General features: G+C 39.6%; 3 protein-coding genes across 9 annotated transcripts in view; 2 read left to right on the top strand and 1 right to left on the bottom strand.

The window, feature by feature from the left end:
* CDKL1 (cyclin dependent kinase like 1) overlaps positions 1–1,134 on the top strand; it is a 57,172-nt gene extending 56,038 nt beyond the window's left edge. For all 4 annotated transcript variants that reach the window (XM_069464753.1, XM_069464758.1, XM_069464745.1 and 1 more), the window contains one exon: positions 1,024–1,134. In XM_069464753.1, coding sequence (XP_069320854.1) covers positions 1,024–1,134 — 111 coding nt within the window. The remainder of the gene's footprint in view (positions 1–1,023) is intronic.
* A 2,643-nt stretch (positions 1,135–3,777) lies between these two features.
* Positions 3,778–16,501, bottom strand: DMAC2L (distal membrane arm assembly component 2 like). 4 transcript variants are annotated; one of them, XM_069464778.1, is made up of 7 exons: positions 16,428–16,501; positions 14,661–14,696; positions 9,638–9,783; positions 8,638–8,749; positions 7,528–7,736; positions 6,581–6,752; positions 3,778–5,005 (listed from the first exon to the last, which is right to left on the bottom strand). In XM_069464778.1, the coding sequence occupies exons 4-7, from the start codon at positions 8,739–8,741 to the stop codon at positions 4,891–4,893; spliced, it is 600 nt and encodes a 199-aa protein (XP_069320879.1). In that variant the 5' UTR covers positions 8,742–8,749; positions 9,638–9,783; positions 14,661–14,696; positions 16,428–16,501; the 3' UTR covers positions 3,778–4,890. The 4 variants fall into 4 exon arrangements, with proteins under 4 accessions (XP_069320879.1, XP_069320869.1, XP_069320897.1 ...); XM_069464768.1 differs by lacking the exon at positions 14,661–14,696 and having other exon boundaries at positions 9,638–9,793; XM_069464796.1 differs by lacking the exon at positions 14,661–14,696.
* A 108-nt stretch (positions 16,502–16,609) lies between these two features.
* Positions 16,610–23,248, top strand: part of L2HGDH (L-2-hydroxyglutarate dehydrogenase) — a 47,236-nt gene continuing 40,597 nt past the window's right edge. The window contains exons 1-2 of the mRNA XM_069464711.1: positions 16,610–16,796; positions 22,563–22,678. Coding sequence (XP_069320812.1) covers positions 16,657–16,796; positions 22,563–22,678 — 256 coding nt within the window. The 5' untranslated portion in view covers positions 16,610–16,656. The remainder of the gene's footprint in view (positions 16,797–22,562; positions 22,679–23,248) is intronic.

Below are 23,248 nucleotides of genomic sequence, written 5' to 3'. Positions count from 1 at the left end.
TAGCACGCTGAACAGTACTTGGGTGGTGTGTGTGAGGTTCAGAGGAGGGAAAAGGGTGAAGAGTCCATTAAGAACAGGTACAGCATGAACTCCTGGCCCTAAGGTAGACCACAGTTACAAAACTGTTTTTATTTATTCTCTATCATATGTGATCCATGGAGCAAAACAGACCAGAAATAGACTCCCCACTCCCACCCCATAGTTACTCCTTTTCTTACTGTTACTTTGTATTCAAGAACAAAGGGTCTTGATGGAAATATTTCTACTGGAATAGGGGAACCCCACTATTTGGTGTATTGCTTTTTAAGTCCTGAAGGATTCAACGGTTTGATTAAAAGTACTAAAAAATACCCTCTTTTCAGATACCTAAGGCCATATAGTAAAATACAAAAATTGTAGGTGTGTTCTTACTTTCGTTTGACACTGACAATAAATTCAAACACTATCCAGAAGCTTGAAGGAAGTAGTTTTGCCTTTTTTTAGAGGTGGGATCTTGCTGTGTTGCCCAGGCTGATCTCAAACTCCTGGGCTCAAGTGATCCTCCTGCCTCAGTGTCCCAAGTAGCTGGGACTATAGGCATGTGCCACCATGCCTGGCTGGCTTGCCTTTTTAACTAAGGGAGTAAGTGGGCAAATTGCCTAGGTGCTCCAGACCTAGTTTTCTCTGCTATAAGACAAAGCATTGGTTTAAATGGTCCCTAAGGTCCCAGCAAGCTCCCAACCCTTGTAAACCTATGCTTTTTGCCAATAATATTAACATGTAGATTTTCTTTTCTTTTTCATATTTTATGAATCTTCTTTAATGTGCCTGCTTTTGCTTTTCAATATAAAATAAACCTTTATAAGGAAAAGCAGAGACCAAATGGAAACATTTTGTCCTCTCTCAGTTCCTGGATTCTGTGCAAAAAAAAGTATTTCTGTGCTGAAAAAGTTATGTAATTACCTCTTTTTTTGATGTATTCTAAATAATGAAAAAAAATGCATGGCATGGTTTTGAACCTAATTCTGAGTTTTGTATCTTCAGTTGCAGTACCTACCTCAGCTAACTAGCAGCAGCAGCACCCTTCCAGCGTTGAATAATAAGAAGTACTACTCTAATACCAAGAAACTTAACTACCGTTTTCCAAACATTTAAGGAGATTAATGATTAAAAAAAAAAAAAGGAATTGATCAATAATTTGAAGAAAATAAAACTTACACACTTGACTGAAAACAATTACAATGTTGAGAACACACCAGGAGAAAACATAAGCAAGTCAGGCCACTTGGCATGATATGAAGGGAAATTCCAGATCCAGTCTTCCATGCTTGATGATGGTGTCCAGAAAAGAAAGGAAAAACCTGTTTGGAGTTTCACTTGTATTTTTATTTATATAAGCAGCTGAGCTTAGGGACAGAAAATAAACTCTATCTACTCCTCATACCTCTGACAAAATTAGATGATTTCAAAAAGATTTACGTGGCCGGGTGCGGTGGCTCACGCCTGTAATCCTAGCACTCTGGGAGGCCAAGGCAGGAGGATCGCTCGAGGTCAGTTCAAGACCAGCCTGAGCAAGAGTGAGACCCCACCTCTACTAAAAATAGAAAAGAAATGATATGGACAGCTAAAAATACATAGAGAAAAAAATTAGCCGGGCATGGTGGTGCATGCCTGTAGTCCCAGCTACTCTGGAGGCTGAGGCAGAAGGATTGCTTGAGCCCGGGAGTTTGAGGTTGCTGTGAGCTAGGCTGATGCCACGGCATTCACTCTAGCCCAGGCAACAGAGCGAGACTCTGTTTCAGGAAAAACAACAACAACAACAACAAAAAGATTTACACTTCAGTTGTACCATATGCTACATGTGAAAAATGGATTATAAAATGCCCATATGTATTTCCTTTAATCTCTGTTACCTTGAGTCCTATCTCCTGCCTTTCCGATTGTTTCAACATCATATTTAAGAACAGTTTAAGTTCTTGTAATCAAAATGTTTAAAATTCCATTTCCTGCTTACTCTATCTCTTGATTTTTATATTTTAAAACAATTTTTTGGAATATTTAAGTTCAAATATTTAAAATCATATGAATTATAAATACTTTGTAATTTATATGCTTATATATTTAATGATATGTTTATACATTCTTTTACATATACATTTGTCTTTACCTTCAGTAAAGGATGTATCTTAGTCACTTTTGCAGGCAAGATGTATTTACTGTAATCTGTCAACATTTGTTCACTCAATTCTCCTTGCAAACAATGGCGTGAAGCTTGGCAGCTGACCAGGGTGGTCAAGGGGTAGAACAAGACCTACAGGCTTTGCAGTAACTGAACCTGTTAGATTGAAAATAATTAGTACTTCATTCCCTCCAGCTCAGCCTCAGACTTGGAGACAGATCTATAGGGTAGAAACTGTATATAGTGATCTGGGTTTTAGAAGAAACTGTTTGTGAGCTTTCACTTGACTCATGAAAGACTTTAGGTTGTAAACTGGTGTTTTCCAGAAACATTTACACTATAGGTATATATGTGTGTATGTGCACATGCATATATACTTACACACGTATGTGTGTGTATATATACTATCTTTACAACCAATTAGAAAGTAGTCCAAGCTGGGTGTGGTGGTGCGTGCCTGTAGTCCCAGCTACATGGGAGCCCAGGAGTTCGAGGCTGCAGTAAGCTATGATCATGCTACTGCACTCCAGCCTGGGCAACAAAGTAAGACCCATCTCTTAAAAAAAGAAAAAGAAAGAAAGAGAAGGAAGGAAGGAAGGAAGGAAGGAAGGAGAGAGAAAAAGAAAGGAAGGAAGGAAGGAAAGAGAAGGGAAGGGAAGGGAAAGAAAGAGGGAGGGAGGGAGGAAGGAAGGAAAGAAAAAAAGTCCAAAATGATATTATAGTTATCGAGGATTCCTGGCTTTGTAGAGTCTTAAAATGATAACATATGATAATACTAATTAATTAATTAGCTTTGATTTTGCCTACTGCTCCTAATCAAAAAGCTTTTTCATCCTTGTCCCCTAGACAGAATGGCAATGTGAAACCTCATATCTGCTTCTTACAGCTCAGCACCATTTCTGGTTGATGTGCTGCCACTATTTCCTAGCAGTTCTCAACCATGGTTTTCAAAGTTGTATTTTACTGTATCTTTAAAACATATCTTCTGCACTCTCATTTTCTTCCTGTGTTAATTTTCTTCATTACAGTGTTTGACCCCATTCACTTACTACTCAGTAATCCATTGAATTCTGGCATCTGTTCAATAATTTTGGATACCCCAGGCAATTTAATGATATCCTAAGGCTTCCCAACGTATGTAGCTTCATACATAGACCTGACAGTGTGTTAAACAATAGTCCCAATATTATTCAGTTCCCCTTAGGCAGCATTGGTTCAAATGGCAAGGAGGGACGCGCACTTCTGTGAATAGTTAAAATTTTTTTTTTTCTTTAATCCAAGAAAATGCACTTGACGCAGGCAGATGACTATAACTGCCTAATTCATCCAATAGTTTTATTACAGAAAACCATTCAGAATATAAAAGTAGCTCTGACTAAATTATGGTAAATCAGTTATTGTACCACATGGTAATGAAACAAACTTGAGAAAAAGGACTCATTTTTTTCTAATGAGTTCCAGTAAATCTATGCTTATGTTCAGTTTAACCATATCTGTATTCCTCTTCTTCAGCATGAAATCACCATTGTATCACATGAGATTATTCTACATCCTTGTCTTTTTTATTTTCCATTTTATGACATTTTAAATGACAATGTTGTTATAAATAGTGTATCATTTATGCTATGCACTATTTACATGAGCTAGTTTCTAAGCACTACTAAAATTCATTTTCTACCTGAAAGCTGCATCACAGAAAGTGTTTATTTAAAAATTATTTTTAATCAAGTTGATATTCAACAACTGAATGTTCAAACCAAACATACAGAAATCCAGAAACAAGCTGGCATATAACTAATAATAATAGAATCAAGGCTATTTCAAGTAGGTAAAATTAAAGACCTGTTTTATCGACTTGTGACATTGTTACTGCTTTCTAGATAGAAATTGACATTTGTGTTTATACTTCACTTCTTTTTGATGTCCCTTGAGCTTATAAGAGGTTGTATCCAAGATATATGAGAGAAGAAAAATTAGTTTCTAATTGACACATTAAAATTTTGTTTTAAGCAATTTTTTAAGAAAAACTTAAATATAGCCTTCTGGTCTTTATAATTGTTTCCTTTATTCTATTTGAATGCAGCCAAGTATCTAAGCTCAGTTTTAATAAAACTCTAGCCTAAGCTTACAAAATAGACAAATTAACCAGCAACTATGCATTTTGAGAAAGGGTGTATGCTATCAAGAACACAGGAATGCAGGATCATAGGAAATGCATGCAAATCCTGGGAATCAGTAAGAAATGCATGCCTCAGCAACCACTGACTGCTTTGCATAATTGACTCCATCAATGAATCCGTAATTTAGCTTCCAGTTTTTCATAATTGGGCATTTATAGTAACATGCTTCAGTAATTTTAAAGTAAAATGTAATACAAATTACTGTTATAATACAATAAAGAATGTCTGTGTTACACAGTTAAATCACTTTAAAGAACACTAAATCAGTATCTACCAGTGATATCTGTATATATTTGTATATTAAGTGAGGAACATATTAGATTTAAAATGCTACCTTGTTTGCATTTTTCCTAAAATGAATTAATGTACATAAATTCTCAGTAACTTTAGTGAGTGCATCTGAATATTTATTTTCTACATATGATGGACTCTCTACTTCTACGATGTCATGATAGGACATCCTTATAATTCTATTGGTGATTGTATATTTGTTGCTGTTTAGGATCAACAATTTCAAATGATCTTTTATACTCAAATAACACGCTTATTATTTTACTTCAAGTGTAATTTTAGTTCCAGAGAAGGCAGTGCTGTCTTAAAGGCTTGGACAAGATTTTCTTTTTCTCTAACTCCAGGAAGATCCTTTAACAACAAATACTTGAGGTTTCTGCAAATAGAGACAGAAAAGAGTCACTTCAATTTGGCCTTTAGCATTAAAAGTAAATCAATTTATTGACTTTTAAAAAAATTGGCCGGGCACGGTGGCTCACGCCTGTAATCCTAGCACTCTGGGAGGCCGAGGTGGGAGGATCGTTTGAGCTCAGCAGTTCGAGACCAGCCTGAGCAAGAGCGAGACCCCACCTCTACTAAAAATAGAAAGAAATTATATGGACAGCTAAAAATATATATAGAAAAAATTAGCCGGGCATGGTGGTGCATGCCTGTAGTCCCAGCTACTCGGGAGGCTGAGACAGGAGGATCGCTTGAGCTCAGGAGTCTGAGGTTGCTGTGAGCTAGGCTGACGCCACGGCACTCACTCTAGCCTGGGCAACAGAGTGAGACTCTGTCTCAAAAAAAAAATAAATAAATAAATAAAAATAAAAAAATTACATAAAGAATGTGTTTATATCAACCTACACCTTCAAAATGTCTTAGAGCAGTAGTCTTTGAATACTATTTTAAATGAAATTCATGCTAGGAATTAAGCCAGACTTTGGAAATTATAGTTGTTCTTAACTACATCAATATATCTAGCTGAATCTTTCTAAATACTATATATGTATATATATCTCATATATATATATATATATATATATATATAATGACATAGATCTCCTTTGTATGTGAAATATAAAATATGAATCTTAACCCCAAAAAGGAAAAAAAAATTGGGAAAGTTCTTAAAGGTATTCAGATTTGTATTAGAAGATGAAGCTTTGAAGCCTCAGCTAATGTAAGAGATGAAGAATCTAGTGCTTTGGGTCTTAATGTTTAAAATTCCTCAAACTTCCCGTGATACTGAGGTTACAGGCAGATCCGTTACATGTTAAAGCAGAACTACATTAATTAGATTCAGAATGTGAATGATGAGATCTCTAAATAGTGATTTGATTAAACAAACATATTCTTTCTCCATCACTCTGATAAGATTCAGAATCCTACAATTTTTTTATTAAACATTTCTTGCTAGCAGTATCTGTTTTTGTGTTTGGGATTGGATGACTTACTCCAGGCCATGGCATGGGTCTGGTTGGTGGTAGAACAGCTTTCCTAACCGATGGATGCATGTTTTTGAAATTTATTATAGTGGCAGGCAGTGTTCTAGGCTCCAGATATAGGAGAATATTTCAAGGTTTTTTCCCTCAAGCAACTTAATTACAGAGTGAAATGCTAACAGATATACAACTAATGTCATGAGAATACCAAAAACCTGGGGAAAATTTCTTTAAAAGAAGGAGAGAAAGTATAATAGCTAATGCTTATTGAGGGCTTACTGTTGCAGGTACTATGCTAGGTACTTTATGTAGATTTAATTTTTAAAAACATGCCCCCTAAAATATACAATAAAACCTTAATTCAGGTTGATCATTTTAACTTTTAAAAAGAATTATATATGAAAATGAGGTCATTTTCTTAAATTATATGTTTTAAAACTAAAAAAAGACACCACCCCCCCAACTGTGTCTTTTATTAGTATTCACCTTAACATCATCACGTTTCCACTTTGGTTTTGACCACCTACCTTAAATTACTCAAAGCAATGATGCCTTTGTCTGTGATATTCCCACAGGAAATTATTTCCATTTCCAATATGCTTTTTTGTAATTTTTCAAATTGACTAAGTTTCTTCAAACCGTCATCCTCGATGTAATGACATTTGCATAGTCTTATTTTTTCAACATGCTCTAGGCCCTCTGGGGAAAAAAAGTACAGTTTAAAAATCTGCTTTAGGCCGGGTGCAGTGGCTCATGCCTGTAGTCCAGCTACTCGGGAGGCTGAGGCAGGAAGATCACTTGGGCTCAGGAGTTTGAGGTTGCTGTGAGCTAGGCTGATGCCACGGCACTCTAGCCTGGGTAACAGCGAGATTCTGTCTCAAAATAAATAAATAAATAAATAAATAAATAAAAATAAATCTGCTTTACCATTAAGATGACCAACTCCCCTGGTATGCCCAGGAATGACCTGGTTTTAGGACTGAAAGTTCCCTATGTTCTGGGATACCTTAGTCTCATGAAAACCGGAACAATTGCTTACCCTATTAACCACAAAAGTTATTCACTCTACAGGTTGTGCTGATGGACAGGGCCACTCTGCACCAAATGCCCATGCACTAGAAGAAAGAAATGCTCACACAAGCAGAAGCTGTGTAGATGTGATTGTTCCTACATTATTGAGAGTTTCTTAATGCTAGAAGTTTGACAAACAAGGCCTTGAATTTTAAGTCAATAAACCACAGAATAAAGCCATGTATTAATATTAGAAACAAGCTTAGTGATAGGAGGAAGGAGAAGGTGTTTGTAACCTCTGTTTAATTTGAAAATAGATATCAAACACAGGAAGAAACAAACGTGATTGTACTGAAATGGGCAAAAAAGAACACACCTATGACTATAATAGTGAGACAACTGCAACAAAATGATCAATGCAAATCACCTGCATTGCCTATAAGCAAAATGATAGGGTAGTTACCCATGTGATCAAATCCAATGCTCATAATACAAGAGTCCGTGGCATCGATGGCTTGAATCTTATATTTGTCCAGAGGGCCTGTTGGGAGGTTGTTGTAGTCCTTCTGCCACCTCTCCTGGCCATGGTAGCGTACCATGGCCCCACATCGCAGCAGCCACTCAGACGCCGCCCTGTTGGGGCCGACATCCCTGATGCGTTCATAATCCACTCTGTTGACCAGAGATAAAAAACAGCTCTATTTTACAATAATCACTAACTTCTTAACTATATTCACTAACAGAAATACAGAACAGCAAAAATTTTCATTTTGAATAACTGAGGAGAGAGATAAATGTATTAGTGAGATCCTCTTAAAAAAAATGCTATAGTTCTACCTGCTAAATTTTTTGCTTTTGTTTTTGTTTCCGAATAAACTGTCAATGCATATTATTTTTATATGAGTTTATCAGGCAAACATGAGTCTTTATTGATTCATATGTAGCACAGTGCTTGACACCATAGATACTCAGTAACTATGTATTAAATGAATGACTACACTTGATTAGCATTATTGATAAAATATTAAAGAAGAAATAATTTTGAACCTATGTTCAAGTTAATCTCATTAAGTGATATTTATTAACTTCTACATATGCCTTTTTCTCTAGTTAGTAATCACAATGCCACAGTAAGCAATGAGGTTAGTTTCATCAGTTTCAAAATGATACTTCTAAGCATGCCACCCACTAATTTTTAAAAAACTTGGGTTCCCTTGATAGTACTCAAAAGGCTAACTACATCCCTTAAAAAGCCATAAAATATTTTAAAATTACATTTACTAAGTTTTTCTGTATAAAAGTTTAGAAAACTTGAAAGGCATCAAAAGGACAAAGAAGAAAAATCACTGAACTCCTGCAACCCAGACAGCCACAGTTAATATTCTATAATCTACTTTTCTTGTCTTTTTTCCATGTTTGTGTGTGTGTTTTATTTGTTTGTAAACACAATTAGATCATACTGCACAAAATGTTCAAAAAACACTTGAAATACATGAAATAATGAAACGAGCTATTGGGAACTCATCTAGCTATAACAATCCCACCTTTCTTCACTTTAGTTAGAGGAACTTACTTATTAAACACTGCATTCAACCAGCCCCAGAAGTATCTGGAATCACATGACCATGGGAGTTTCTTTAGGCCACACAACTGCCAGGAAACTTTTCCAAACAGCATCCTTTAATCTAGACACACAAAACAGTGCTCACATTAGATCATCAGCTGGCAATCAGAGTCCCATACATGTAGTAACTTCACAACTTCAGAGTCAGTTCTCTTGTGTCAATAAAGCTGATGACTCACTTCCCACTCAGCAATTTTGGCAATTATTGAGCAAGTCACTCCTGTCTGGTACTTGGGTTTTTTGTTTTGTTCTTTGTTGTTTTTTTTTCTGCTTCAAAAAGGAAGGGTTGGCACCGGGCGCGGTGGCTCACACCTGTAATCCTAGCACTTTGGGAGGCCGAGGCGGGCAGATTGTTTGAGCTCAGGAGTTCAAGACCAGACTGAGCAAGAGCAAGACCCCGTCTCTACTAAAAATAGAAAGAAATTATATGTCCATAATATGGACAAATTATATATAATTTATATATAAATTATATTTATATATATAAAATATATATAGAAAAATTAGCCGGGCCTGGTGGTGCATGCCTGTAGTCCCAGCTACTCAGGAGGCTGAGGCAGAAGGATTGCTTGAGCCCGGGAGTTTGAGGTTGCTGTGAGCTAGGCTGATGCCACGGCACTCTAGCCCGGGCAACAGAGTGAGACTCTGTCTCAAAAACAAAACAAAACAAAACAAAAAGGAAGGGTCGGACTGAATGGTGTTGTCTAATGTTCCTTCCAGCTTTAATATTAAGACCCATTTTCAAACCTCAATTGCAGTCTGTCTGCAGTGTTGCCACCTAGTGTCTGTTCAGGCAGTGTAACTACAAATGCGCCCAACCAGCTAGCTCCCCTCCCAATCTACATTTTCGATATCAAACCGACACACTAAAGTCACCCAAAAAAACAATGTGTTGAGGTTAAGATGCATTACATCCAGGATGGAAGAGAAAACATGAAAATAGACCTACCTATTACAAAGCTGCAACTCGTGTCACCAGAGCAGTGCAAACAACTGTGCAAGCGCCGCTGGGAAAGACTGGGCAAGTAACTTCACCTCTCTGCCCCTTGGTTTTCTCATTTGTAAAATGAGATGCTTTGCTTAGATGACCTCCAGCTGTAAAAATCTATAACCATGAGTTGAGAAAGTGATTTTTGGACTAGGTCTCAATCTGATTTATCTCAATTCAAGTTTCTCTAGTAATGTGCCGGGTATGTATGGTGGTGGGGTGGGGAAGGTGGGGAGAAAAAGATAAATGAAACATAGTCTCTGCTTTGAGGAACTGACAATTTAATGCAGGCTGGAATAGACTAAGACAAGTTATCAAGTAAAGTAAGTGACAGACGCTGGTAAATGCCTCAAAAGAATTTTTTTAAAAAAAAGGGATAAAGAGATTTCAACAAGGGTGTCAAGAAAAGTTAACCAGGTTGTTACATGAGGCAGAAACATTTAAGGTATGTTGTAGTTCAGTTTCATTAGCACATGGGAGTCATGAGAAGAGGCAGGCAATTTGCATAGTCAGGCCAGGAAAGGTCTCTCATGCTCAGCCAGGGAGTTTGGAATCGTATTCTGCAGGCAGTCGGGAGTTGCTGAGGTTTTAGAACAAAGCATTGGCATTGTTACAGATGTGCCTCAGGGATTTACTCAGACAGGGGCATCAAGATTTCGAGTCAACAGAATGAGACAGCCAGCCCAACTGTATGTGGCCTTAGGAAAGGGCCCAGTCGGGAAGTTTGGAAATGACATTACAGAGTCATTAGATTCCATATGACTCAGTGAGATTTAGGGGAGCAAGGGCTAAAATTGAAGATGACACCAAGTTTTGGTCCCGGGTCACTGGTAGGATGGTGATGTCATTAACAGAAATCAACATCAGGAGGACAGGGTTGTGAGTTCCATTTTTTTCTTCCAGTTTTTCACATTCTAAATATGAAAGTTTGGCAGGACTTCTAAGTGGAGATGACAAATAAATTATTGGAATCAGAGTCACAAAATGCTACAGTTGGAAGGAACTTAGATCACCTAGACCAAACCTCTCATTTAGAGATGAGGAAACTGAAGCCCTGATATTAAGTAACTTGCTGACACCCTAAATTCTTTCTGGAACAAGGCGGGGTACTAATAAATGCATGTGTTTAAGGGGACTTGCTCAATGTTTCATGGCTAATTGGTGGCAGTGCTGAAACTTGAACCCAGTTCTCTCGCCTACCAGTCCAGGGCCCTTTCCTTAATCATTCAAATTTCTAGAATTCAAGGGAAAGAAGAGGACTAGATAGATGCCTGAGTGGGAACCACCTTAGAGCTGAGGAAGTGACTGATGATGTTGAAGCTGTTGAGCAATGAGAGATGTGGCCTGGGGACAGAACCCTGGAATCACCTAATACCCTCTTCACTCCTTTTCCATCATCACTCTGTCTTCATTACTGCAAACCTCTCCCCCTGCTACCTCTTCTCATCTTCTCAACCCTTTCCAGCTTTTTGTTAAAGTTCTCTCTACCTGTGCCCACCTCTAATAACTCCACTGGTTGCCAACCTCATTTACAAGTCTGAGCTTCCCAACTTCTACTCAGGCTATTCCCTCTATTCCACCCCCCTCCCACCCCCACCAATCCCATCTGCAGAAATCTCATCCAGCCTCCAGACCTCATTTAAATGCCATGTCCATCTGCTCATTCATTCACTTAATAAATGTCTATTGAATGTGTGCTATATTTAGTGCAAAAGAAACAATGGTAAGACAAAAACCCAAAACAGCAAAGGAGAGAGGCACAGAGAAAGACATGGTTCCCATCCTCATAGAATGTATAGTCTAATGAAGACAGATGACATGTAAACAAATTATATCCAACACGGTGTTAATTAATAGTCTTCAATGGTTGACATAAATTTCCATGGAGCAAGACAAAACCAAATAAACTGTTATTAAACAGGTGAATTACAGTGGCCTTTGAATACTTTCCTTGATTCATTGGCCCATCAATTATAATTCAGTTTAAGGGGAAGGAAAAATTTACTTCAGCTGTGATCTCTAAAAACACTAGATATATTTAAAATAACTTGAACATGAAAATTAAATTCATATTTGGCAATGAGGTTTAAAAAATTGATAGGTTTTTACCTTCTCAACTGCAACTTTGCTAATTGGTTTTGGGAACTATTCCTACTTGAGTGCAAGCAGCTACCTCTGGGAATGCTTTCTATAGGGAAAGAGGAGACCTCTAGTGGTAAGTTAGTGAATTTAGCTCTAATAAATTAAAATAATCCAGTTAAAAGTTAGAAAATAGCCACTACTAAATTATCGCTGCCATAAATAATCCAGAAATTCAAATTATAAAAACAAAAATAAAAATAAAAACAGGCTGGGCGAGGTGGCTCATGCCTGTAATCCCAGCACTCTGGAAGGCTGAGGTGGGAGGATCGCTCAGGACAGGAGTTCGAGACCAGCCTGAGCAAGAGCGAGACCCCCATCTCTACTAAAAAATAGGAAAAAATTAACCAGACAACTAAAAATATAGAAAAAAATTAGCCGGGCATGGTGGCACATGCCTGTAGTCCCAGCTACTCGGTAGGCTGAGGCAGGAGGATCACTTGAGCCCAGGAGTTTGAGGTTGCTGTGAGCTAGGCTGATGCCACGGCACTCTAGCCCGGGCAACAGAGTGAGACTCTGTCTCCAAAAAAAAAAAAAAGAACATAACTTAGAGCTATAAGTTTGTAACAATGTTTCTAAAAGTTGCAATTATGTTTGTAACTTAGAAACCAGATCTATAAAGTGTTACTCAAAACAGGATATATACAAAGTGTTTTCTGAGTAGGCTTTGTTAACAGAAAAAAAGCCAAACTCTGTAAAATAATTTTTTATTTTTGCTTTTTATTTATTTATTTTTTTTTGAGACAGAGTCTCACTCTGTTGCCCAGGCTAGAGTGCCATGGTTCAGCCTAGCTCATAGCAACCTCAAACTCCTGGGCTCAAGCGATCCTTCTGCCTCAGCCTCCCCAGTAGCTGGGATCACAGGCATGTGCCACCATGCCCAGCTAATTTTTTTCCTATATATTTTTAGTTGTCTAGCTAATTTCTTTCTATTTTTAGTAGAGACAGGGTCTCGCTCTTGCTCAGGCTGCTCTTGAACTCTTGAGCTCAAACGATCCGCCCACCTCGGCCTCCCAGAGTGCTAGGATTACAGGAGTGAGCTAGCACACCTGGCCTCTGTAAAATAATTTTAAAGAGATTTATTCTCAGCCAAATTTGAGGATCATGACCCGGAGCCCATGCCCAAGAGGCCTTGAGCAAGTGGACTCGCTGTGGCTGGGTAACAGTTTGGTTTTATATATTTCAGGGAGACAGCGGTTATAGGTAAAGTCATAAATCAATACGTGGGATGCATACATTGGTTTGGCCCGAAAAGGTGGGCCATTTGGAACGGGGGGCTGATAGGTTATAGGTGGGTTTAAAGATTCTTTGGCTTGTAATTGGCTAAAGACATGAAGCTTTGTCTAAAGGCTTGGAATGTTTTAACATAGTTGCTGTTTATCAGAAATAAGCCACCAGACATATATTTGTTGTGCAAATTGAGGACCTACAGGTTTGTCTCCCATACCCTTAGGCCTGTTAATGGGTTACAAAGGGTGTTCCCAAGAAGGGAGGGGGCATGATAAGATATGTCTGACCTCCTTCTTCCTGGCAGGCAATTTAATTTAGGATATTCCTTTTGGCCACGAGGGGGTCCATTTAGTCAGCCCGTGGGTGGGGTGAGCCTTAAAATTGTATTTTAGTTTACAGTTTGATAGTTTCTCTGTTTGTATAAAAACAGTTTTTTTTAAAGTGGAAGTTCTGATGTTACATATTAAATGCAATTACTCAGTGGGCTATTCAAAGTGAAGGCTAACTTGGTGGTCAAAAGTACTGAATTAATGAACTAGTTGTTGAAGATGGTAAAGTGGTGACCGGGAGGGATGGGGTGGCATCAGAATGCGGTATTTTTCTCCCAAATTACAATCCCATCCACTGTAAACCACCCATTATTGATTCTAGTTCTTACTCCTGAGGTGTGTAGAATCTACTGAAACAAATCAACGAGGAAATTCATTAGGTATTAGAAGCATAGGTCCCAAAAGCCGTCCTTAGGCCAACATCACATGGCACTCATTTAACTAACTTCTTATAGGTTCTCACCTACACAGAGGAAGAAGAACATGAATTCTCAACGGAGAAATATAGTGTCAGGAATACAAACATTATAGGGTATATGAATGCAAAGTAAGCCCTTGATTTGAAATTACTTAATTGAAACAAACTACTATACAGTCAAATCTTGGGGGGAAAGTAAGCAGAGAAAATTTTATAAAATGAGCATGTGTGGCTGGGTGCAGTGGCTCATGCCTGTAATCCTAGCATTTTGGGAGGCTGAGGTGGGAGGACAGTTTGAGCCCCAGAGGTTGAGACCAGCCTGAGCAACATAGTGAGACCTCATCTCTACAAAATAATAATAATTAGCAAGGTGTGGTGGCACCGGCCTGTAGTCCTAGCTACTTAGGAGGCTTAGGCAGGAGGATTGCTTGAGCCCAGAGGTTTTAAGTTGCAGTAAGCTATGATCGTGCCACTGCACTCAGGCCCCGTGACAGAGACCCTGTCTCAATAAAATAAAATAAAATAACATGTGTATTTTGAGTTCTTTCACCCTGGCTAAACTAAGAAGCACATGCTCAAAATCATGTAGTAAAGCAATCGTGACTATGGGCCCAGAGCCCACAAAAGTCTGATCACAGCCCCTCAAAGCATATAATTCTATATTTAAGCTAGTAACAAATCAACTATATCCTGTTCAAACTAAAAAATAACCATCTCTACCACATACCTATCAGAATGGTTAAAATAAAAAAATAGTGACAACACCAAATGCTGGTGACAATGAGGAGAAACTGGATCACTCATACAATTCTGGTAGGAATGTAAAATGGTACAGCCACTTTTCTTATAAAATTAAACACGTGCTCACCATATGATCCAGCAATTGAACTCTTGGGCACTTATCCTAGAGAAACAAAAAACAGGTTCACACAAAAAGCTGTGCACTAATGTTCTTAACAGCTTTATTCATAAAAGCTAAAAACAATAAACAACTCAGATGTCCTTTGATGGGTGAATGGTTGAACATACTGTAGGTAGCATATCCATATTATAAAATGCTACTCAGTAATGCAAAGGAATTGATACATACAACAATATTGATGGATCTTAAGGGATTATGCTGAGTGAAAAAAACCAATCCCAAAATCTTACATGCTGTATAATTACATTTATATAACATTCTTGAAACGACAAAATTTTAGAAAGGGAGAAAAGATTGGGTGGGACTGCAAGGGGAAGTTGTGGTTATAAAATGGCAACTTGGGGGATCTTCCTGGTGTTGGAACTGTGCTGTCTCTTGACTGTGGTGGTGGATACAAGAGTCTACACATGTGACGATAATACAGAGAAATACAAAACTGGGAAACCCTGAATGAGATCAATGAATTATGTCAATGTCAATTATCTGGTTGCAATATTGTACTACAGTTTTGCAAAATGTTATCAATGGGGAGACTGGGTATTGGGTACACAGGATCTCTATTATTTCCTACAACTGCTGGGGAATCTACAATTACCTCAAAATAAAAAGCTGAATAACTATCTCATTTTTTTTTTTCATTTGTGATGGGACAAGCACACAATACTTTGTTTTCACAAATAAAGTAAAATCCGTACTACTGTTCGCGGTAAAGCCATTTAAACATAATATAAGCCGTCATTTACCGAATGCTTAGCTGTGCTCAACACCTGATGAGCCTCACCTCATGTAACCCACTCAACAGCCCTATGAGGGAGACGCTGCTATTAATACTATTCTACTATTCCTGTCACAGAGGAAGGTCTGAGTCAAAGAGGTGAAATTACTTCCCTGAGCCACCCGACCAATGACTGGAACCGATTCAAATAGGCAAATAAAGTCCTTTCAGCAATAATATTATATCGTTCTATTTTTGCTCTGGTCAGCTGTCCTAACCCTAAACATTTAAAACTGCCATCAAGCACTGAGATGGGGTGTTAAACTGGCACAGAGATAGTGAATCATAGAATTTTACAGAGTTTAGAAGGTCTTTAGAGATTACAGAGCCCATCGCCCTCCTTTTACAGACAAAGAAAAGGTGACCTCTACAGGTAGGTATTCAGAGGCCCCACCGCATATTTAAAACTGTATCTCGGTGTAGTATTTTAAAAAAGGACACGTTGCTAAATGATGGCAGAGACAGAACTGTTTGGTTTATCCCGTGTCCAGCGCCCGGTCCCGTACAGAGTAGGCGCTGGACATTTAAAGACGAATCAATGACTGAATGAGAATGACACGGCCAGGAACCCCACTGCAGGCTGTCAGGCTTTGTCTTGACAAAGAGCCTCCGTTAGGAGCAATGGCCAGGGCGGGACACGGAGCGCCCTTCAGCCGCCACGCGGCTCGTTGGGGGCGGGGCTGGAGACCGCGGGGGGCGGGGCGGGCGTGGAGGGGCGAGCCGGGAGAAGGGAGGCCCCAGGGCCCGCCCCAACTATTTTCCCCGTAAACATGCCCAGACTTTCTCCCGCGGCCCTAAGTCCGCTAGGCGGTGAAGGTGGAAGACGCACAACCCGGAAGACCAGGTTTTCAGCCAGCCCAGCATTGGAAGAAGGGCGAGGGCAGAGCGTAACCACCACCCTAGTCCCGCCCCGCTCGGGGCCTAGCTGCTCTACTCACAGCGTCGGAGGCAGCGAGCGAGCGAGCCAGCGTCCCCAGCGTCTACAGCGCCGGCCTGCTCTTCGCCCTCCGCCGCGCGCGCCCATTGGCCACCGAGGCCGCCTCCACGTGGGGCGAAGGCGTACACCTCATTGGCCCCTGCGTGGGGGCGGGGCTGGAGAACGCCGGGTGCCCGACAGAGTGTCGGGCTCAAGCGGTTACCTCTGTGGGCTGGGAAGAGGTGCAGGCAATGGTGGCGGCGCTGCGTTACCTAGGTAGTGCCTGCGGACGGGCGCGCGGGGGGTTCCCCGGGGCGTGCAGGCCGGCGTCGGGGAGGCCTTGGTCTCAGTGTGGGGGTGGCCGCAGCACCAGCACCAGCACCAGCACCAGGTGAGTGGCCGCTGGCCGGCCCCCGCCGCCTGCTCTGCTGCTCCTCTCAGAGGTGCCTCGTGTTGGACCAATGCCCCTGCTCGTGCTTCCCTGCCCCAGGCGTGAGAGGAGCTTGCGATGCCGTGAAGCTCCAGCCTTGGATCCCAGGAGCTACCAACCTGCAGGGTTCATTTGTTGCATTTATGGGCCAGAGGAACGGCAGTGTTGATTAGAGGTCAAGAGCAGTTCTGGCTTTGAATACAACCCTTTCACTTACTATTCAATTGTGGGTGGGTTACCTAACCTCCTTAAGGGCTCAGTTGTGAACAGAATCTTAGTCTCTCCTGTAGGTCGTCGTTTTGAGGATAAAAGGATCTAGTATACTGTAAGCAATCAAATGTTGCTGTAGCTGGCATCCCTGGTGTTGCTTGGAAGGTCTGAAACGGGTCTTAAATCAATCAGTACCTGGCACATACTGCAGAGGGTTTCCCACGTGAGAAGCAGCTCGGTTGCTAATCAAGCCTGCAGAATTCAGTGCCCTGTGATTTGAAGTTTGGAAGTCACATTGGAAACCACTGTCTTTGCTCTCTGTAGAAGGAACGGTTTGTGCGAAGGCTCTAAGGCTGAAGAGCTGATGGCTATTTCAAGGACTAGAAGGTGGGCAATGTGAGTGTGAGTGGAGCTTAGTGGAAGGCAGATGGTGTAGAATGACACCAGAGAAGGGCTGCATCATGGCAAGGTTATTTTAACCACACCTTAAATTTTTTTTTTCTAATAGTTATAGGAAGCTACTTAAAAGGTTCTAAAGAAGGGAGGTGTGATTAAATGTTGGTGTTTCAAAAGTTGACTCTGGGCCGGGCGCGGTGGCTCACGCCTGTAATCCTAGCATTCTGGGAGGCAGAGGCAGGAGGATCGTTTGAGCTCAGGAGTTCGAGACCAGCCTGAGCATGAGCGAGACCCTCGTCTCTACTAAAAAAAAAAAAAAATAGAAAGGAATTATCTGGACAACTAAAAATATATATAGAAAAAATTAGCCGGGCATGGTGGTGCATGCCTGTAGTCCCAGCTACTCTGGAGGCTGAGGCAGGAGGGTTGCTTGAGCCCAGGAGTTTGAGGTTGCTGTGAGCGAGGCTGATGCCACGGCGCTCTAGCCTGGGCAACAGGGTGAAACTCTGTCTCAAAAAAACAAACAAGCCAAAAAAAAAAACAAAAACAAAAAAAAGTTGACTCTGGCTGCTGTGTGTTAGTGGATTGAGGGGATTAAAGTGAGATACTAGCAATAGCATTTGTGATTTGTTGTGGGGTATGTTGAAAATCTTTTGGGAACATTTTCTTAAGGGAAGAAAATTGGAGTTAGTGAAAGTTTTGTTTATACTTTTTATTTTTAAATAATTGTAAATCCGTACATGAGAAGTTACAGAAATTGTACAGAGAGGTCCCGTATACTCTTCTCCCCATTTACCCAAATGATATCTTACGTAACTATAGTATAACATCAAAACCAGAAAGTTGATATTGCCACAATCCACAAATCTTGTTCGGAATCTATCAGTTTTACTTACACTCATTTGTGTGTGCATATGTGTGTAATTCCATGCAATTTAATCATTTATGTTAATTTGTGTGAACACTACTTCAATTAAGATATAGACATGTCCCATAGCTACAAAGATATCCCTTATGTTATCTAATCCTTTATGTACACACCCTACCTGTCCACCCTTCCTAACCCTTTACAACCACTAATCTGGTCTGCATCATTATGATTTTGTGATTTTGAGAATGTTATATAAGTGGAATCATATAGTATGTCACCTTTTGAGATTGGCTTTTTTCACGCAGCATAATGTCCTTGATCTATCCAAGGTGTTGCCTATATTGATAGTGGGTTTTAAAAAAATTGTTGAGTAGCATTCCATAGTATGGGTGCATCACAGTTTGTTTAAACATTTGCCACCAGTTGAAGAACATCTGAGCTGTTTCTAGTTTTTGGCTGTTATGAATAAACCTGCTATCAACATTCATATACAGATTTCTGTATGAACATAAATTATGTCTGGGATAAATGCCCGAAAATGCAGTATAGTTTTTTAAGAAACTGCCACACTGTTTTCCAGAGTGGCTATACTATTTTATATTCCCACCAGCTATGTGTGAGTGATCCAATTTCTCTGCATTCTCACTAGCATTTGGTGTTATCACTTTTTTTATTTTAGCTATTTTGATAGAAGTGTAGTGATAGTTCATTGTGGTTTTAATTTACATTTCTCTGATGCAATGGTGTTTCAACAATGCAGTTAATTAATGGTGTTGAACATCTTTTCATGTGCTTATTTGCCATTTGTATATATGTCCTCTTTGATGAACTGTTTGTTCATATCTTTTGCCCATTTTCCAAATGGCTTGTTTGTTTTGAGAGTTCTTTGTATATTCTAGCTATGAGTCCTTTGTTAAATATGGTCACAAGTATTTTCTCCCAATCTTTTGATCATCTTTCATCTTTTTTTTTTTTTTTTTGCTAGAGTGCCATGGCGTCAGCCTAGCTCACAGCAACCTCAAACTCCTGGGCTCAAGCAATCCTTCTGCCTCTGCCTCCCAAGTAGCTGGGACTACAGGCATTCACAATGCCTGGGCTAATTTTTTCTATATATTTTTAGTTGTCCAGCTAATTTCTATTTTTAGTAGAGATGGGGTCTCACTCTTGCTCAGGCTGGTCTTTTTTTGTTGTTATTGTTGTTGTTGAGACAGTCTCACTCTGTTTCCCAGGCTAGAGTGCTATGGCGTCAGTCTAGCTCACAGCAACCTCAAACCTCTGGGCTCCAGCAATCCTCCTATCTCAGCCTCCCGAGTAGCTGGGACTACAGACATGTGCTACCATGCCCGGCTAATTTTTTCTATATATATTTTTAGTTGTCCAGATAATTTCTTTCTATTTTTAGTAGAGATGGGGTCTTGCTCTTGCTCAGGCTAGTCTCGAACTCCTGAGCTCAAAAGATCTTCCCCCCTCTGCCTCCCAGAGTGCTAGGATTACAGGTGTGAGCCACCACACCTGGCCGGTCATGTGTTTTCATCCTCTTAACACATCTTTTGCAGAGCAAAAAGTTTTCAGTTTTTATAAAGTCCATCTTATCATTTTATTTTTCTTTTAGAGATCATGCTTTTGGTGTCAACTCTAGGTCCCAAAGACTTTGTCCTAATTCTTTTTCTAAAAGGTTTTTTTTTTTTCCTCCCCGGAAACAGAGTTTCACTCTGTGGCCCAGGCTAGAGTTGTGGCATCAGCCTAGCTCACAGCAACCTCAAACTCCTGGGCTCAAGTGATTCTCCTGCTTCAGCCTCCCCAGTAGGTAGAACTACAGGCACAAGCCACCATGCCCAGCTAATTTTTTCTGTTTTTGGTAGAGATGGTGGCCTTGCTCTTGTGCAGGCTGGTCTGGAACTCCTGACCTCAAAGCGATTCTCCACCTTATTACCCTCCCAGAGTGCTAGGATTACAGGCATGAGCCACCACATCTGGCCTAAAAGTTTTATAGTGAATATATGATGATATAAAACATGATTGTTAATTTTCTTAGTTGCAATAATGGTAGCATGTGTGTTTTCAAAGAGTTCTTTTAGAAATAAAGGGGTCTTTTAGAAAGAGATCTTCAAGACTAGAAAGAGGTCTTATTGAAATTTTTATAGATGAAATGTTATATTTAGGGTTTGCATCACAATACTATAATACAGGAGGGGATAAAATAGGTACGGTATAGAAGAAGCTAGATACATCATGAGTTGATAATTATTGAACCTGGGTGATATGTGTGCAGAGCTTCATGGTACTATTCTGTCTACCTCTGTGTAGGTTTAAACTGTTTCATAGTAAAATGCTTTAAAAAAGTTATCTGTTAAACTGCTCATTGGTGTTGACTTGAGATAAAGTGAGTTGTGGAGAAAGATGTCCCCTTTGGCCTCCATGGTTAGCTTGGCCTGCAGATATGCTTCATTGTTCATCTATTACTGTTGTTCTTGGTACCTTTCCCCATAGTGGGTGCTTGGAGGTTTGTGGTTTAGTTCGTGAAGCATATTTGAATGATTGTATAGGGATTTTTCAGGTTTGAGGAGAGGGAGTGAAGAGTGGCACATGTAGTTGGAAAAAAGGTATGGTAGTTTTATATTTGAAAATAAAGAGTTCATTGATAGTTTTATTATAATATCATCTGCAAAAACAAGAGCCTGGTAAAACTACTTGGCTGGGAAGCTGTACCAAAGTAGTGATTCTCAGTGGAAGATCTACTTCACCAAAGGTTTTATGTTATATTTATTAAAAGGCAGTTTTATGTTATATTTATCAAAAAGATGGAAAAACACTGTTATAGAAATCAAGACTACCCCTACAAAGTGCCAGGGTTATGCTACTTTTTACAGAGAATTGAGACTTAAAGGCAAAGCATAGCATCATAGCTGAACTTGAAAGTAAGAAAGAAAAACAGTATGAAAGACATCACCCTCTCTTACATACACACCCTCACACACGCCTTCCTTTTGTGGACTTATTTGTTCTTGTAGGATATTGATAGTCACCAGTTGGTATAGATATCACCTTGATATAGGAGAAAAAGTATAGTCAGCTCTCACATCCATGGGTTCTGCATCTGCAGATTCAACCAACTGCAGATCAAAAATATTTGAAAAAAATAACACAAATAAAAAATAATATAGGATTACAACTATTTACATAGCATTTACATGGTTTTAGGTATTATTAATAATCCAGAGATGATTTAAAGTATATAGTACGTAGGAGGATGTGCATAGGCAATATGCAAATACTGTGCCATTTCAGATAAGGGACTTGAGCATCCATGGACTTTGGTATCCCTGAGATTCCTACAACCAAGCTCCTGTGAATACTGAGAGGTGACTTGACTATATATAAAATATGATTAAGTCATACATGTACAGATAAGTATTTGTAAATGTTTTAAAACCTACCTTAGTGGAAGATTATGGAGGTTTTGGAAAATATGAAGCCTATCTTAGTATTAGTTATTCTTATGGAATTCCTAAAAGCCAGGTGGTAGAAAAGTATGATTCTTAACACAAAGTACAGTCTTGCACCACATAACAATGTTTTGGTCAACCGTAGACTGCATGTACAATGATGGTCCCATAAGATTATAATGCCGTATTTTTACTGCACCTTTTCTGTGTTTAGATATGTTTAGATACACAAATACCATTGTGTTATAAGTGCCTACAATATTCGGGTACAGTAATAGGCTGTACAGGTTTGTAACCTAGGAGCAATAGGCCATACCATATAGCGTAGGTATGTAGTAGGCTGTACCATCTAGGTTTGTGTAAGTATACTCTATGATGTTTGCACAACAAAATTGCCTAAGAAAGCATTTCTTAGAATGTATTCCTGTTGTTAAGTGATGCATGACTGTAATCACTTAATGTAACCAGCCTGGGACAGATACTATGGAGACATAGAGCAGTTTGGGCAACAAGCCATCTTGCTTGCCAATAGGTTGTATCTGATTGTACTACTGACCAGCAATATGTGTAACTTTTAAAGGTTTTTTTCATGAATGTGATGCTTATACTATTGACCAACAACACATATAACTTTTAGCTTTTTCATGAGTGTGACGCCAAATAGCACAAAACCCAATACATATTTGATTTTAATAATTACAGATTATTAGTTTAATTGTCCATTGGTGATGAAAATTGTGTGTGTGAAATTTGGTGAGGTCTACTGTAAACATGCATTACTTTAAAGGTGTCTTTCTCTTGAAGCTCATTTGACATAGTCATCGTTGGTGGCGGAATTGTGGGGCTTGCCTCTGCCAGAGCACTCATCCTGCGACATCCAGCACTTTCTATCGGTGTTCTGGAAAAGGAGAAAGATTTAGGTATGTATATTATCATTGTTGCCCTTTGGGCTTATTTGGGCAGCTGCTCATTTTGTCAGTTTGGAATCTGGCATGCTTGCTGAATGTTGATGGTAGTATCTTAGTTTGGGTTCTCCTGAAAGCAAAGCATAGGACAAGGACTTGGATGTAGGTGATTTATTTGAGAGGTTATCTGAGGAGGCAGGAGTGAGGGGGATAGGGAGAATAAGACAAGGAAAGAGGAAAAGCCACATGAGGGTGCATTATCAAGGTTGTCGCTGTGAGCTTGATTTCACTGGGATCTCTGAGGAGCAAGCAATGTCTTCCAGGATTGTGCTCATTTATCCATCAGCTCCTGTCTCTATTGGTTGAGTATTGCCACTAGTGATGTTGAGCACCCCTGTACTCCTCCCCCCAAATAAAACAAGTTACCAAAGGCCCTGGAGCAGAATGCAAAGAGCCCTAGTGGGCCCCTAAAGTGGTTTGCTGGTAGTGAGAGGTGAGTTTGTACACCAAAGTTGTAGCTAAAATCAGAGATGGGCTGGAGAGATGAAACATGGATACCAGGGGTGGCTGCTAGAGGAAGTTACC

Source organism: Eulemur rufifrons, chromosome 2 (genome assembly GCF_041146395.1).
Source record: "Eulemur rufifrons isolate Redbay chromosome 2, OSU_ERuf_1, whole genome shotgun sequence".
Lineage (NCBI taxonomy): Eukaryota > Metazoa > Chordata > Mammalia > Primates > Lemuridae > Eulemur > Eulemur rufifrons.
Note: the sequence above shows the minus strand (reverse complement) of the source record. Positions and strands in the feature narration are given on the sequence as shown.